The sequence below is a fragment of the Salarias fasciatus genome, chromosome 14 (genome assembly GCF_902148845.1).
Source record: "Salarias fasciatus chromosome 14, fSalaFa1.1, whole genome shotgun sequence".
Taxonomy (NCBI): Eukaryota; Metazoa; Chordata; class Actinopteri; order Blenniiformes; family Blenniidae; genus Salarias; species Salarias fasciatus.
In genome coordinates this window covers 33,246,150-33,264,715 of record NC_043758.1, presented here as the reverse complement: position 1 = coordinate 33,264,715, position 18,566 = coordinate 33,246,150, and the positions used below count along the sequence as shown (strand labels likewise).

The window sequence follows — 18,566 nt, the reverse complement described above, 5'->3', positions numbered from 1 at the left end:
AAAAATTTTAACGAGATTGATTACATAAATTAATTAACGCAATTAACGCGTTATTTTTGACAGCCCTAATAAAAACCCATATTTTATTATGAATATTCGTCCAAAAATTGTAAGGGAACATTTTACATTTTTCAACACTGCTATCATACCTTGTTGTTTTTACTTTCTTTTTTTTTTTGCTTTTTTTAATGCATTTTGCTATGCTTCGATTGGGAAATCAGATGATGGCTGCCTCACTTTGCCTGCCTTTGTCCTATTAATCAAGAAATCTGCATATTTAGAGACTTCGATGGTAAAACTATTGGAATGATTATAGTCTTGTGCGAGATTTCCACAATGTGGAAAAACAGACTAAAGCACAGAAATTGCACAACATTTGCCAAAAACACAGAATGACAGCAGTTGACATATTAAAACTATAAATGTTTACTCATGTTAAGATTTTACAGATTAAGTAAAATACCGTTGCAGCAGGCATAACCAGAGAATTTCTACTTTCTGCCTTTGCCAGTATGGACCAAATCAGGCCATGCAGCTTTCATAGCTTTTCATTTAAGAACATCTTAAATCTGCATGTTCAGCATGTGAGCTTAGCTATCAGTGGATACATTTGAAAAACGTGACAAAAAAACAGCATCAAATCAGTCACATTGTGTAGGGAATGATATTCATATGCTGTGTTTATATTTTATTTCTCTAGAAATGACACATTCGAAATTGAAATCGAAATGTTAGTCCTCACTCAGTCTTTTAACTCTCTCTAAAGAAGGACTTTGCTTCAACTTAGCAAGGAAGAAAAAAAAAACAGGATGTTTCCAGATCAAAATATTTAAAATGAAACTCAGACATGACATTATTTCCAGTCAAGTTTTCATTTGCACGACAATGGCAGAAACAGTATAATGTAGTTAGCATGCCAGGCCACTAGTGGCGCTCCTGGTTCATCTGAAATGAAACAACAGAAATTTAGCATTTTCACTTGAAAACGTCATGTAAATAATATCTCAGAATGTTCTACTTGGGTTATGAGTTTTGTCTCCTGTGGACCAAATTGTACATGCTACTCTGCTAAATCATCATTACGACTGCTAAACACTTCTAATCTAAAAATCTAAAGCAGTGTTCTGTAAGCTGTAAGCATCAGTTTGTCTATAAGCAAAAAAAAAAAACAAACAAAATAACAAAAAAAAAACAAAAAAACAACTAATACATGAATAAAACTTGACTTAATAGAGGCGCTCTAATGCTTCATGGGAGCCGAATGTCCTTCCAGTGACCACGTCTCTGACATGCAAAGCAAAACCGATGCATTTAACATGCTTACCTGAAAGGTTGAGTGTTCATCAGCAATCGTCTCGTCCGACGGAGAATGTAACGAGATGGAATTGTTTGTGCATCTTACTAAACACTTGTCACAGTAAATGTGGCTTCTCTAGTTATTCTTATACGTAACGGAAAAAAAAAATGACAGTAATCACTTCAGGTCCCCTTTAATATGCTCCCGGTCGCGCCTGTGTTGGATTCCTCCATGTGACAGAGATCTCTTGAAAGCCTGTATATACATCTGACGCCTCAAGCCTGGCAGCATAATTGGGCGCAGACATATTGCAGGTGTGCCGATAATTCCCATACTGCATGCCTGAGCTTAGCCTTACACGTTGCTATGCCACCACATGTGGCAGCCAGGGAGCTTGTTAGCATTTGTATCCTTTTCCTGGCAGTACAGGAGGCGTTCGAAAATGCAGAACCTTGTTCAATTTTGCATATCTCAATGCAATAACCCGCTAACTTGGCTTTTTGTGAGGCTTTAATGTCTCATAGCGGGATTGAATGTGATATTTTCGAGGTAAGTCCTTGCTGTTTGACTTTAGCCTTGTTTTGCATTGTGTAGAAACTGGTCAGAACAATGTCAACGTTTTTCCAAGCTTTTTTTTAAATTTATGGCTTTCCTGAAAAGAACCTTTCTGACTTCTCCCTCCCACAGGTACAGGCAGGAAGCTCGAACCTTTCGTATACTTTTAACCCTGTCATTAATGTGTGATAAGACCATCATGCTGTGGAAGTGTTGGGAGCCACCATAATAGACTGTATTTACAAACAAAGCTTTATTTCTCCACTAGCTGTCATTTCTTTGTCATAAATGTTCTACTGCGTCTCAGTTTCAGTATTGTACAAGCCAAATCTTAAATCAGTGACGCTAGAGTAGATGAAAATAGCATGGTTATTTAAAAATTATTAAACTATCTAAATAAAAATTGTCATTTGCATATGTATTCTCATGTTATATCAATAAAAATTATTACACAATTAAACTTATAATTGATATCATACTGTGAATCAAACTGCAGTGATTTCTACCTTGTAAAACATCATTGAGTTTCATTGAAAGGACTTCGATAAAATATACAAAGCTACTATATTTTGCAATATCTATTCTATATATGGTTTCACTGCATTTATGGAAGAAAAAGGTGAATATTTTCTATGCCTCCAGAGGTAGCTGTGCAAAATGTGATGGATTTCTTTATGAGATGTGACTTGAGGTGACTCCAGCAGAGGGTATTTAATCCATCCATCCATCTTCTATATCAGATTTTCCAAGTTGAGTTCACCAGGAGCTGAAATGGATTTCAGTTCTAAAGCAGAACAGTGGACAGGTTGAGGGCCGAAAACAGAGCAAACACACAATCAGAGATATTTAGAGCCACCAATCATCCTAACATGCATGTCACTGGACTGTGGGAGGAAGTTGGACAAAAACCCAAAATCATAGTTTTAAATCTCTTCATTCAAGTCAGGTCAGTCTGCTGAGTTAATGTTTCACAGAATTTTTCTCTGATTTGCTAAACCGTTACAATGAAGCCAAACACTGAGCCAAGCCTTCAGAATGAAAGCAATGGGTGGTTTCCCCGTCTTCTCCAGCTTCGAGAAAGTCTCACTGTCTGTGGTGGCCTAGAGGTTAGAGAAGCAAACTTGTGATCAGCAGCTGCCTGCTGCTCCCTGGGGATGGGTTAAATGCAGAAATTAGCTATATATGAGACCAGTATGGCTCTGTGAACATGTGCTGATTTAATTTGAAGGCTTGTGAGGAGGACTGTGAGAGATTCAGCTCTCGCTGTAATCTCTGGTGGCCCTGCCTTACACGTTTCCTGAAACATGTAGATTCTACACATCCTGAAAATCATTTTCTTCACAACGATGAATAAATCAACGATGGCCTGTTTGTGATGCTCACTTTTCAGTGTACCAGCACCACCCAACAAAGTGTATATTTACCACACCACCATCTGGATCAGCTGAGACATATTTCTTCTGTCTGCCACATGCTGAGTTGGCCTGGAGCGAGAGAGTGTTTGAATTCACATTGTATTGCTTTCTGTGCACAATTGCGTGTTTGTCATGTTTGCATGCATGTGTCACTCATCGAAATGCTCAAGTAACTTCTGTCAAAACTAGGCAGGAGATCATTATTATGTAAATCAGACAAAACAGTACCACAATAATAACAGTGATTCACGAGACTATGTTGCCCCATGACATTTTTCATATTTGCAGCATTATAAACTGAAGCAGTTGGATGCGTCTTGATGCCTTTTCATTCATACAGACAGTACTATTGACTGTCAAGGACAGGCAGAACCAACACAACAGGCTTCTTTGTGTGAAGTTGTGGACTGATGTCATGAAGGAAAACTATTCTAATCTCTGAAAAAGTACAGCTTTTGAGCTTTTCTTTCTAACTGACTGAGTCCTCTCAGGTTTGAACCAGTCTCGTAAGATTCAGTTGAAGCAGTGCAGTAAGTAAAGTGAAGTATCACTCAGTCCCGTGTTTCCCATTACACGACTTCTCAGTATAAAGTACATGTGATTTCTTTTACCATCATTGAAATCAGGATGCTGTTGTTGAAACTGTTTCATACTATTGGTAACAAATTTGCAACCTTGTCATCCTGTCTGCGTTTATACTGTTACAAGCACTACATTTTTAACCTCTTGAACCATTACAGCATCTGCAGATCAAAATTCTGCTTATATTTCACAGTTTACATCCAAACGTTGAAATGTCATAAAATAAAACCAGTGTTGAGTTTGAAACTGAGAACGGAGGATTCGTACTTGTACCATAAAAGACCCACGAAACAATCACGTCATCGATTAGCGCCATCGTCCACACGTAGAAAAGAGAGTAAGAATCCATTCTAAGAGGGGAAGTTAGTAATCTGTTGAATCGATTAACACTCATACTCGTCCTTAAAGGTATGCTGGAGGATTCTCCGCCAATTTCGTACAACATGGCCGCTTTGCCATTTTTGGAGCACTGCGCATGCGCGGCTTCCTCTGCATGAGGACTGTGGGAGCGCGCACATCAGCCGCATGTCAGTTTGTTTACATCCGCGGGGCTGGAGCATCGTCTTTCCGCATAGGATTTTAAAACACATTTGTAATCATGTCGGACTCTTCTTCCAATCATCCATAAGAATACGATCCGTAAAGTAGTTTCTTACATGTTTATGCAACAGAAACACATTAGAATGGGATAATCAGCAGGTTACCTGTCCAGCAGAAACTTCCCCACGTCGTGATCAGCCCTAAATCCCTTTTGTGCTTTGAATGTCCGCCACTTCGTAAAGGAATCTCAGAGTAAAACACGGGTTCTTCCTTCTTTTCTATGGCCTTTCTTCTATCCTCCGGGAGCTTCGTTTGGAGACCCGTTTTATCCGATAATAACCCGAGAGTGGACACGCACACGGGCCGTGGGGGGCGGGGGGGCTTGTGGTCGCCGGCCCGGAATAGACCCCACCGGCCCGGAACACACCAGCCGTTCGGGAAACCTCCCGAACCTCCCGATGGCCACCCTGCCCCTGTTCGGAGGTGTTCGTGAGGGGAACAAGCCGCTTCTGCGGCTTCTGCGATGGTCGCTCCCGCTGCATGTCACTTCCTAAACAATGTTCTGCGCATGCGCGGCTCGAGACAAGCGCTCGCACAGAGGCGGCGACTCCACATGACACGTCATCACGCAAACGCGTTCCCACATTGATTGGCATTGCGACTGCCCAATCATAAGTTGGAACCACACAATTCTGATTGGTTCTAAGGATCCTCCAGTATACCTTTAAAGAAAGTGATATTGGCACATACCTCGTAAAGAATATAATTAGCATATCTGAATGTCCGAAGTCTAAATAATTGGCTACATTCAAACTAAGCCGTTTGACCACCGTTCATGCTGTGTCATCGAATCACAATGCACTTCATTCGTTTTGACAAACAATGGCATTTTTACAGAGAAAATGACATCGTAAGTAAGGAAATGAGGAGGGAAACCTGTGTTAGGAGACGAGTAAGAGAATAAAGGCAGCATGGATGCTACAATAGCCGCAACTTGCAAGACAAGGCCAAATCTTTGACGGAGCTGCCAGTGTTGGAGTTGCGCTGTATAGATGCCAGTTTCTGAGAAGAAAGCAGAATCTTGGAAGGAAGGAAGGAAGAAAAGCCCCCCAGGCCCGCTGCCCTCTTCCACTAATCCTTCAGCTCAGACTGTCTTGCATATCTGACAACAGCAAAGAAGCCCGGTGCTAATTCAGTGGAGTGCTCTTTTAATCATGGAGGCAGAAGATGAGAAAACATATTGATTTTTATAAAAACTCATATGCACTTACAGTCGGGATGCAGATAATAATACCCGGCTCATTTGTAATTTTAACAGTCTCATTTGGGGAGCGCTGTCATTATGGAGCTTGTTATGGGTCATAGATTTCTCAAATCACCTCTGCAGTCATTTCTGAGATGTGTTTGTGCTCGCCTCGAATCAGATTGTATTCTAGTGTACATATGTCCTTCTGATGGCTCCAATTATTACGTGCAACAGCGAGCTTCAAGGAGGCACACCTGCACCTCAGCTCGCCGGGGATTAGAAAGTTGGAAACTAATATAAAGTAGTTGAGCACTCTGCAGCTTTCAGCAAGATCTACCTGTAAAACCTGCACTGCTTCAAATGTCATACTGTAATTGGTATTACTGGAGTCTGTGTTCCTGAGATGTCTCTTACACAGATATTAGAAAGACAAAGCAAATTAGGGTACAGAAAAAAAAAATAATAAAAGAGGAGCAGAGCGACGTCTTACATAAAAGTGACACCGAGGATTTGTTCCAGGAGACTTCACCCAATCCAATCAAGTGGGCTTTTCTGGATGAGTTCTCAAGCGATTCGTGCATCTCTCCGAAGAACGCACTCCAGTTAACCTGTCCTTCAGTAATGAGGAAATGAGCTTTTTTTCGTCACAACTGTAATATTCTGCCACATTCTGTAACTGACGAGGCCCGCACAGACATGCACTGCACATGGCGCACTGCACACACTCACCTCAGTGCCGAAATGGAAAGAGGTAATTGTGTTCGATGCAGTTTCTCTGAAGCTTTCATTCTGTGCTGTGACCGTTACGCAACTCTAAATACTTGACATCATTCTGTCAAATATTGTCATCATGCTTGTTATCTGCATCCATCATGGGGACGGCTTCATATTTTATCAAATATTGTACTTTTAAACAGCATGTGTAGGGAAGATCTACGTTCCTTTTCAAAACAATCAAAATGAGTAGATTTGTTGAACGTAATTCAAAACAAATTGAACGTGACTCTTACCAAATTCATTACGTGGCTCTGCTGATGGTCAGCCATGATGTGTGCATCACAACAGCAACTCTCTCAATTTCCAAGGGCTTGGTGCAATACTACAATCTTACAACAAAGAGAATGAAAAAGCAGCCTGGCACAGTAATTTTGAATGATGCTCTGCTGCAGATATTCAGTTCTGAGGGTATTTCAGCAACATGAAACGTTATGGAATCACAGTTTTCATACACTGTACAGTTATATTTTTCAACACGTTCATCACTAGTGAATTCTGTCATTATTTATTTAGATCTACAACCTTGTTTATTGAAAGGCCATGAAGTTAAACTGAATCTGTATTCACCGTTCATCTAATAGCTTTGAAACTGTTTAAACAGTTTACCTGAAAAATGACGAGAGTTTTAAGTAGCTACAGTTATTTTGTCTTTGATCCCTTCAGGAGAGACTCATCGTCATCCTCACTAATGGGCATCGTGGCCTCGAGATAGAAAACAAGTTTGTGTTCAAAAGTTCGAATCCCACCGCTGGTAGATTACCACTGTGCTCCTAGAGCAAAGCCCTCGACCCCCAGCAGTGCAGCGGCCTCCAGCCTCCAGCTCCTGGCATGTATAGTTCAGGATCTCAGGACAAGGTTACTGGTGGAGTAATGATTAGATTAAAGATTACCAGGCCTGACGATTTGTGAGTAGTCAAAAGTCCAGCTTGTTTTTCCTTCTTCCATCCTTTCAGAGCCTTCACTGTTTGCTTTTGTGGGTGTTTTTTGACATACACTGTTCACACTTGTCTATCATTTTTCACATCCGATTTACAAATAATCTCACTTCATCCATTCAGAGCATTTCTGTCTTATTAGAGTTTTCGTTGTTATTACCTCCGCCAAGGAGGTTATGTAATCACGTCGGTTTGTTGGTTGGTTTGTTAGCAACATTACAGAAAAAGTTATGGACGGATTGCAATGAAACTTTGTGGAAAGGTGGGTCTTTGGCTAACTTAGAATCCATTAAATTTTGGTGATGATCCGGATCACTGTCTGGATCCAGGAATGTTTCTAAAGGATTCTTTATCATTGAGAGATAGGGCAGTCTTAGACATAGTTGGGCATAACTCAACAATAAATGACAAGGGGGCTTAGCAAAAAATTACAGTGTCAGTTCTTCAATGACTCTAAGAGATATCAGCTGCTGATCCAGATCACGGAAGTATTCCAGATACCAGGATCCAGAACAGACAAAAATAGGGGGATTCCAGAGTGTCAGTCACTGTGAGGCAACACATTGAGATATGAACATGCAACAAACAGCTTTCACCCAGACATTGTTTGTGTTGGGGAGAAATAAAGTGCTTTTTTCGGTGTTCTTATTGTTGTTGGTGACTGATTTGAGCTGTGGCGGACGTCTGCACTCTCTGAGTGCCAAATTCTAATTTTCCTCTGATATCCAGGTTTTTTTTTTTTTCAATTTATTGAGGCAGACAAAATTTAGATCACCTCTCTGTGCCTGTTGATGGACTGACAACCAGTCCAGAAATAACTGTGGTTCTTGGTTTGACATTTCTGATAACTTCAACGACTTGATCCATCCCAGTGTGTTGCATCACTGGTTTATTCTGGTTTATTCCAGTTGAGCATACCTTGAAAATCCTCATTTGGACTCTTGATTCAAATGCCCAGTCTATTTCAATTGAGTTCTTTTGATGTGAGGAGGAACAAAGGCTGTAGTCTGAGCTTGCTCTGGATGTCTGCTCGTTTCTCCACTTCTAAGAGTAAGTCGAGTCACGCTGTGAAGAAAGCGTGTCTCAGCTGCCTGTATCGGCCGATCTCTTCATTTTGATCATGACCAAAACTTCACAGGTGAGGCTGAACATAAACTGACTGGCAAAGTGGAAGTTTCATTTTCTGTCTCCGCTCACTGCCTTGGTACAACCAAGCATAACACCTGCGCTTTGAAATGCCATGTGTGAATGCTGGCTCCATGAAAATTAAAAAAAAAAAAAAAAACTGCTCTCTAATTGACTCTTATTCCAGAAGTGTCAATTACAAAGTCAGTCATTTTGTCAACGAGTCATTATCATCTTTGTTTCTGAATTCCACCTCTCTAATAATGGTCTGTAAATTATTGGCCTGTTAATCAGATTTGAAGGCGTGCAGAGGCCTTTTATGCCTGCCCTGTGGCTGTTGATTGGCAGCGGTGATTGACAGGCCATTGCCTGCTGCTTTCCCCCGCTGCTCAGCTCACCTTGACTCAGAATTTGGAGTTCTTGTTAAAAGAAGAAGCTGTTATTTAGCCGAAGAGATCTACAGTGTGTCAGCCTGAGGGGTATAACCACACCTCAGCAGTTGCTAATATTTGCATGTCGTCAGTATGCTTATTGATGGCTGCTATTTTAAAGGATGGTGGGGTGTTTAATAACTATGAAAGTCCGCCTTAATTTTTACATTTTAGTAGAAGCTCGTGAAGGAACCAACAATAGTATGAACTTTGTTCTTTCTGTTAAAACAAACATTTCACATCAGAGTCAGAATTCGGACAATGAGCCTGTTTCTCCTGCGATTCATAGCGAGACCTGGAGACCCTGAATCATCTCAACTACTTCACATTTAAATCCAAACCACTTGCAGCCTGAAAGGAGCCCAATTTGACAGAGACCATGCTGAATCCACAGAGATATTTCATGTAAGCATCCTTTTATACAACAACGTTTTAAGATGAAATGTTTCACTTTTCACCTTTACACAGAAGAGTTTTGACAACAATGACTGTTTACACGGAAACAACAGAAACTCTGGAATCAATGCAGTTAGCATGCCAGGAAACATGTAAGTGCTGTTGGTTTTTGTAATGTCCCAATGGGATATGGACAGGAAGTCATGACAGATGACAGATGACAGTCTGGAGTAGGAGTAGTTTCAAAAAAATGTCCTGTTTTCATTTGAAAGTGTTGTGTGAAAGGTGCTCCAGTTTATTCATAAAAAAATCAACATATCCAAATAGTAAAATGTTCTATAAATACAATACAAATGTATAAATTCATAAGCAGGAGGACAAATAAGCAGAATGTGGAAGGGGAGCAGATAAGAGCAACAGAAATAGAAATAGTTGTCAAACCACATGAAGTACGCATGTCGGATTTTCTGTATTCCTTATTGTATGAGGAGAAATCCTCCACCACTCCATTCACATCTTTGTTGTGTTGTTACTCTTGTCCTTCTTACTTCTATATTAGCAGTTATTTGAAGTGTTCTTCAGCAAAAAAAAAGGAGCAACAACCTGTGTGAGGACTGCTGCCAAGCTGTTGCACATCACTGAAAGTACAAGGTATCAGTTATATTTGCATTCTGGTTCAGAGGGAGCGGCCATTATGACAGCAAATTACATACAGTATGTATGTAATAAGCTCAGTTCGTAATGTATGTCTCTGTACTCACTGTGAAACAGATTGTTGAAAGAAACGGGAGTATAGGAGCAGGTCGTTGTGGATAACGATTCAGGTTTTGTATTGAGTTGAACTGTATTTAAAAAATTCTCTGATAAGAATTATTCATTAGTAATGTCTACAAGACAAAGCATTGTCACGCTTTCTTAAACATATCAAAGTGCACAAACTGGAGTTTGCGGGCTGATGAAGAGACAAATAAGGAAAATGTCCTACTAATTCTGAATATGATATACTTTTTCCTTTTTTTAAAAAAATTTAGCCCACATAATTAATATGTAGAGGAGAGGGGGAAGGGTTAAAGGTGCATTGAGGAGTTTGCACGTTTTATGCGAAACAGCGCCCCCTGCAGGCCTTGGGCGTAATGCAGCTTAGTGGAAAAACTCGTGTCTGTGGCTCCCGTGCACAGAAGAGGGGAACTCCTTCCTCGCTCGTTTAGTAGCGCTCAAGTAAAGTTTAAGTTTGTTTAAACTGGTGGAGTCTGTGCTGGAGCTGTGGCAGTGCTAGAAGCCGGTCTGTTCTTACTTTCTGGAAGATCCTGCTCCGTTGTTGCTCACTAAGCATCTGGGGGAGTAATGGCGGACCAAGCGAAACTTCAAGGTCTAATACATGATTTTCTCGAAAAGACGAAGCCCCACGTCTGTTACTCACTTTTTGAACAACGCGCATGCGCCAGACCATCCGCCCGGCTCTCCTGCTTCTCCCAGGAAACGCGGAAGTGTACGAGCGCGATCTCCTCTTCTCCGGTGTGCACGGCTTTGTTTACAGTTTCTGCGATCCGCATCGCTCATAAATAAAGCTTTTTTTCCGAAACAGTTACAGTTTCATAATGTCAGGCTCGCCATCGGTAAGTACTAGCTCAGAAGCTCACCGGCTACATAAACACTCTGAATGCACATGCGCAAAAGGGAGAAGCTGATTGGGCTCAAGCACGGAGAACCGCCTTACGAAAGCAGCTCGTCAGAATGATTGACAAACGGACCCACCAATTATTTAGGTGATCCACCCGGAAATCAAAATGTTGTATTACACCTTTAAGGAAATCAGGTCAGTGGGAGCGCGCATTACGTCATTCCTTTCAAATTCTCCCCAAAAAAATGCTGGTGCCGGACCGGCACTGCGACTTTCAAGTGACAATTTAGCGCTGTTATAGAGGTACTTGCAATGAATATGTCAGGGCACATTGTACACATCATTAAAAATGTGTAACATATTTATGCTGGAAAATAAGTATTTTTAAGGTTGTAAAACTCCTTAATGCACCTTTAATAATACATAAACACCTTATTAACTCTCAAGCTCTTTTTTTTATAAATGAAAGAAAGGTATTTGGTACTGCAGGAATTTATATAAAATACCTCTCTAATATGTACCATTAGAGGCAGTTCACATACTGTGCTACACTTATCAGAGTTTCAGAGGTAATAATCAGTTTCAGCAGCCTTAAAGCACTTTACAGTAACAATCAGACTAACCACAGAGGCTGCCATGCAATGAGTTGAGCGTGTCAGTGCTGTGCAGAGGGACACTTCAGCTCAGAGACAGGCGGAGGTGGAGATTAAACCACTGGCCTTGCAGTTATGGGACTACCTGGACTGCTACCTGAGCCTCGGATAGTAAAGCACAGATAGCTACAGCTGCCTGGTGCTGCAGAAATTTAAAGCATCTTCCAAACTGTGAAGCAAACACCGCAATTGTATCAAAATAAGATTTTTTTTAAAAATCACACTATGATCCAAAATTTTCACAAATGGTTACTGTTTTCAATTATTTTAGTGGAATAATGGATGAATCTAAATGACACGATACCGTCAAATTGTAACGATAGCTCTAAGAAACCCCCTTTCAGAGCTTCAATTTACAATCTTTGCTGCAATCATGAAAAAAATCGATACAGATTAACTGTGTAGTTCTTTACAACAAACTCATATATAAGCAAGTAGAATCCAGCGCAGCTATGGCAACCTTCATTTATCACATCTGTGATATAATCACCCTTTCAAATCAGCACTCACTAATGCATGGATTGAATGATAAGTCGTAAGTCCTCAACCTGTGTCGGGGTGGGTCCGGGATCTTCATGCCTCCAGGCGCTCTCATTTCCTTCTGTAGTCCAAACACATGCATTTCAAGCTAATCAGTGACTCCAAATTGCTCGTAGGTATGAATGTGAATGCGAGCTTGCTCTGTGATGGATGGCCTTTGCCCAAAGTAAGCTGGGATCAGCTGCAGCGCCCCGTGACCCCAAGTTAGATAGAGCTGTAAAGAAGACAAATGGACGTCTATATGGGCGAAACTCCCATCATCAGGAACAAGTAGCCCGATCGATTTATTGAGACTTGCAGGCGAAGAATTTTCCTAATGCTAGTGTTCATATCAACAAATTCACAACAATGAAACCCAGCATGTAAATACAGACTCCGTAAGAATGACACACAGATACAGGTATGTTGATTTTTCCCAATCTGATTGCTGAAGCCATCACTGGGCCCCTGTGGAGCAGCATGTATTATTCTGACGGTATTCATGTGTGCAGCCAGTTCACAGAACGGCGGAGAGAGAAAGACACCCTCAGACCAGTGCACGGTGTCTATCAAAGGCAGGAAACGGCAGAAAGGCTCCGTTTCTCTTTTACCAACCGGCTTTCCCACCAGTGACAATGCAACGCACTGCGATGTCTGAGAGAAAATATGTGAACCCAAAGAAATGAGAGCCCAAAGAGCTCACTGCGAGCAAAAAAATCAGACTTTCTGAAATATTCATTTGAATTTTTAGAGGTAAAAACTCTTCCTGGGCATGAAGTCTTTATCATGCGGGTGTGTCTGTGTCCTGCTCCTTTCCTGGGGGCTTGCTGTAGGCTACATGGTCTCTGGCAGCCAAACCACATCCCCACCGGCTCTTTTCAGCCACTGAGCACAACCGTGGACAAGAAACTGGGATTCATGTACAGATAATCAGCATGGATTGTTAAACAGTTTAAAGGTGGATACATTATAATGCTTTTTTTTTTTTATTCCAAAGCATATTTCATTTCCATCCGCCCGGACATAACCACACAGAAAAGTATTTAGCTTTAGATAAGGAGACACACAGGTACAGCACAAGAGGGGGATGAACACAAGGGGAAAGACGACTGGACAATTGGAGACATGAGGGGGAGAAGCAGGGAGCAGTGGACACACACACACACACACACACACACACACACACACACACACACACACACACACACACACACACACACACACCTACACACACACACACACACACACACACACACACACACACACACACACACACACACCAGTTTAGTGTCCATGCATTAGCTCTTACCTGTTTGTATCGAACCAGCAGAATAACCCAAACACACAGTGGCTAGTTTGTGAAGTTTAATGCATGACTCTTCTTTTTTTTTTCACACATCAGATACATTGTTAATTTTTACATCAAATATAGCTTGTAAGCAAAAAAAAAAAAAAAACAAAAAAAAAACATAAACAAAGGTTAAACTGTTTCACATTGTATCATTTCACATTTCAAACAGGGCAAAAGAAATAAAGAAAACAAGTACAGCTCATATGCCCGGGATTTCATCTGGCATTGTCCTTCCACAAATGTGCATTAAAAGTCCAAAACAAATGTGCTGCAGCCTCGTATAACAGATATACGTACGGTAAAAAAATAGTAAATTATTACAAAACACCAAACAAAAAGTTCAGAGGATGAAAACAAATATGGTAAAAAAAAAAAAAGAAAGAAAGAAAAAATCAGGATATCTGAAATGAATACAGTGATAGTTATACTTTCAATAATAATAATAATAATAATAATAATAATAATAATAATATAAATGAGGATTCTCATTAACACTAAATGTGTCACAAAAAGACAAAGATGTGTTTCAGTGTTTTTTTTTTGTTTGTTTTTTTTTGTTTGTTTTTTTTACACAGCAGGTACAGCAATAACAAACTCCTTCAGTGGTTGGAATCACAGACCACTGCTTAAACTAAACGCTAGCACACATATCGAGCCATTAGCAAAATACAACAAGGTGAGAATGGGAGAAAGTCTCACAGGTTTTACTCTCGTTTTACCATCGACCATTTAGAGAAAACACTAAATCACCTTCAACATCTCCAGGATTTAATTTTATTTTTTTAATATTTCACATCAATCACAAACACAAGTATTTATTTTTTTTCCAAACATACATCTGACATGGCAAAAAATGTGAACTCTCAGTTTATGCTAATTTGCTGTGTCTGGAGGGCTTGTGTGTCGGAGGCTGTATGCCGGAATTGGCTCGTCAAGCATGTTAGCTTATGTATGGTCTGAAAGAAACAGTCGCAGTGTAAACGGGACTCTGAAAATCAGTGAAGTGCTGTCATATATAACTAGGCATTCTCTAAAAAAATACAGTAGCAAGCTTTTTTCTTCAGCTAAGACTGACTTGAAACTCTTTAGGCTATTACTCAAAAATATTTAAATATGTTAAATGTGTGGGCTGTCCTTGAAAAAGTCAGCTAAAGGAGAGCAACTTAGCAACTACTTAATCTGCTTTTCTTTTCTTTTTTTTTCGATTTTCTTTTTCTCAGAACAAGCCAGGCATGTGATTGTCTTCACTTATTACACCTGCTTTAAGAACATGATGGCTATGCACATACAGAGAGGACTCGTAATGTATTGAACGGCAACATCTGCTGCTATGAACCCAGGTTTTCACATGAAGATATGGAAAACACAGCATATGGTGAAGCGATAATGCCAACCGGGGAAGTGAAGCGCGTTGCCAATCAGCCATGTTTATTTGCCATCAAACATTTTCAAGTAAACGCTGGCACGTAAGCATACGCATGAAAATCAGATGAAGCTTGTTCTTTGGCAACTACTAGTCGATAATCAAAAAAAAAAAAAAAAAAAATAAAATAAAAAATAATGCTGAACTGAGCAAATGAATAACAACACATGGAGAATTAGAAGAAAGTAGATTCTGTCGGATCTCAAGCCCTTTGTTTTTCTTCTTGGCTAATGAGCGTAACATTCTCGTCTAATTGTCCGAAATAGTCAGTCAGACTTCATCACGGAGGAGCTATTATGAAAGGTAATGAAGGATTCAGCTGAAAGACTGCCAATTCACATTTCCACATTACAACCCTGTCATTTAATGTCATTAAAGGGGCAGTCCGTGTCATTACAGATTGATGATTAGTTGCACAAATCAAATAGTATTTGTTCAGTTTTCTGTCTTCTTCTTTTTTTTTTTTTTTTTGTTTGTTTGTTCACTAGAAAACACCTGATCACACATACAGTAGAGTATATGACTTTCAAAGAAGCAAGCATATGACTGACAGACCAACAGAAAGCAAACAAAAAAGAAGCACGTTGCTAGAAAAGGTCACTACTACCGTGGGAAGTGTTTTTTTTTCTTTCTCTCTCTTAAAAAAAAGGAAAATAAAAATGTCTTGAGTGATACATTGGCATATTCTGTACACGATTGGACAGTTGGCAAAGAAGCAAACTAGTAAAAAGTGAGGAAACGGGATGAGTGGGCACATGTGGGGGTGGAGTGGTAGAAAACGGGAAGGTGGTGGCGACTATGCTAACATCACAAGGTGAGTGGGGTCCTAAAGCTTCACAACACAGGGGAATTCAGGAGCAGGAGGAGGATGTTTTCAGCCCAGAGGATGGAGGAAAAGTGGGGATGGATACACATCTGCTCAGCATTTGCGGCACGATCGTGTTGCCTTCTTGCCCAGATGAGAGCTACGCGGCGTGTCACACAGACTGCTCCTTGGGGAAGGTGAAGGGGGCTCGGGGGCCGTGGGCGGGGAAGCTGGTGTTGGAGTACATGGGCTCGCTGGGAGGGTGCTGGGCGTAGGGGTGCTGGGGCAGGAAGGTGACGGGCGGGTGGGCCGGGGCGGGCTGGGGCTCGGGGAAGGGATCCACGTTGCAGACGCGCTGGTAGCTCATGTACTCGGCTGGGTTCAACAGCTCTTCTGGACGCCCCCCAGAGTCCTGCGGGGAGAAACGACAGATAAACACTGAACGTCCTGCAGGGTCACACACACTGAACTTACCTAGAGAACACCATACACTTCCAAATTTTTTTGTGACCAAACGGATCTCACTGTTTGTTTGTTTTTTTAATTACCTGTAGCAACCAATTTAAACAGCACTAAAGAACATTGTATGATAATTTCACTGCAACACCAGATGTGGCATTAAATATGCCATATGTTGAGAATTAGAAACCAGCCTCATGCTCTGAGGGCCCTGCTTTAATAAATCAGAAAGTGCAGATGGCGATGCAGACTGGGTTAGCCTTGATAACCTACATGTATTTTCTTTAAGACGGGCAGCGGAATGAGAGGACGTCAGGTTTCTCTGGATTTAAAGCTGGATGCCACAGCATTTCCTAGCAACGGTATTTTTTTTTTTTTTTTTTTTTAGCACTGGAATTTTTTGCATTTCATCTGTTTAATTTGCTCATAAATTGAAACTATTTTTGCAAAGGTACCTTGACTTTTATTTCCATGTCCAGTGGAGAAAATACAAATTTGATACACTTCTGATTTTGCAAGTTTTCCTACTTAGTCAGAAAAGGGAGGTCTGTTTTTTTTATTACATGAAATAAGAGTTTGATCAAATAGAAAAACAGAACTTCATATTTGGTAGAGAAACTTGTGTTTCCTGCAGTTGTTGACCAGGTCAGCTCAGTGCAGCAGGAGTTTGGGAACACTCCTCCACACAGATCTTCTCCAGATCCTTCAGGGTTCTGCTCCTTCCTAACATTTTCATTTGGGTTGGAGTTTTGGGAGTGCCTCAGCCAAACCTGCTGGAGCAGGTGAATGATGTCAATCCATGACTGCAAAGTGGGTTACTAATGGTAATCTTTGAAACCTGAGGTGTCTTTCATACAGACAATGAGTCTAAACTGGTGTAGTTAGTACAGGTCCTGAGAGGAGAACCAGAAGAACATGAAAAGGTCTGTGAGTCTGAATACTTAGCTGATCGCACAATAAAATGAAAATCAGCTATTAAAAAAAACAACAATAACAACAACAACAACAAAAAACATAGACATGTAATTTTCTGGACGAATTTTGTCTTTTGCCATCAAAGTGTTCCAAGGATAAAAATGACAGACCTTCTTTGAAAGTGGGAAGACTTGTAAAACTGGCACTCTATTAAATCTTTATTTTCCCCAATGTATAAAAAAAAAAACTTAAAAATAATATAAAGAGATCACTTATTGCCATATAGAGAAATATAAACCAAATCATGTGTAGATAATTATTAGGGATGCATCAATACCAATATCAGCATCGGTACAATCATGTTAAATATATGACAAGTAAATAAACGAAGCCTAAAAATAAGAAAATTAGGGTCTGGTAGACTATTTCTGTGTGTAAAAAACATTTATTGGAAACCCACTGAAAAAGTCCCATGTTTAAAGGAACGTGCATTTGTGGGATGAGCAGCAGAGCTTATTTATTCAATGGTAGCGTGTGAAGGATGTGCACTGCCACCACAGCCTGGTGCCTCCTGGTGTTTCCACCCAGCAGCCTGCGCACAAACACACATTCTGCAGGCAGCGTTCGTCAGAAGTCGGCCAGCGCGGTCGAGTCGGTCATTTTGGAAAGAACAAGCTGATCCCACAAGTGTTTACTGGAGGTCACAACTGCTGGTTTGTTACTCTCCAGACTTCAGTTATCCAAACAGGAGTCAATAGATTGGGCCGCCCGTCCCAAAAATACATGTTCCTTAAAATGTGACGAGAAATTAAACGATCTACCAGACTCAGAGGTGTCTCTATTTGTGTTCCGATTAGATAGCCCCGACTCCCCGGATGTTACACTAAATACAACTGCACTCGTTAATATCTTTAATTCCCTGGTTGGTAAATGCTTGGATCTTTTAATTCCCACAATCAAGGTTTGTTCCATTGACTTTCCGTTAATTGTAAACTGTGTCCTTATCTGAAAACAAGCCCAGTGACATTACGGGAGCGATTCCCGCAGACTGAGGAAGGCCTCCTCAGAGCCACACATGACATTATACAGCTGTTTTCACAGGCTGACCTCACTCCTCATGTTTACTTGGTTTTTATAAAAGCCATTCCTCCTCGTAATTATAATTTTTTTTGTACAAGTTGGAGTGTCCTGTATTCAGACAGGAGAGCCAACGTTTCTTTCTTCGCTGCCTCAGTCGATTTATTTCCCCCCACCCACCTCTAAACAGCTGCAGCCATTGTGCCGCTGTTACATCATGTTGTTTGAAGGGTCCATTATCTGGCTGTTTGTCTACTTTTCAAAATGCAATGCTTTCTACTGACACTTGAAAGTATATAATGACTTTAAGATCTTTAATGGAGCAGCGTTCGCAGCGTCCTTGGAGTGTGCCTCATCAACAACATGTTCGATGTGGCTACCCAGCTGCAGCCTGCAGGAAAATACATGACTTTGAGTTTTCACTCTTTATTTAACGTTAGTTTA

The 18,566-nt window shown here is 40.7% G+C and overlaps 1 protein-coding gene across 4 annotated transcripts in view; it reads right to left on the bottom strand.

The window, feature by feature from the left end:
• Positions 1–15,688: 15,688 nt before the first annotated feature.
• Positions 15,689–18,566, bottom strand: part of nectin1b (nectin cell adhesion molecule 1b) — a 183,021-nt gene continuing 180,143 nt past the window's right edge. Inside the window, exon 10 of one of the 4 annotated variants that reach the window (XM_030108914.1) lies at positions 15,689–16,083. In XM_030108914.1, coding sequence (XP_029964774.1) covers positions 15,844–16,083 — 240 coding nt within the window. In that variant the 3' untranslated portion in view covers positions 15,689–15,843. The remainder of the gene's footprint in view (positions 16,084–18,566) is intronic. The other 3 variants (XM_030108915.1, XM_030108916.1, XM_030108917.1) reach the window with 3 other exon arrangements.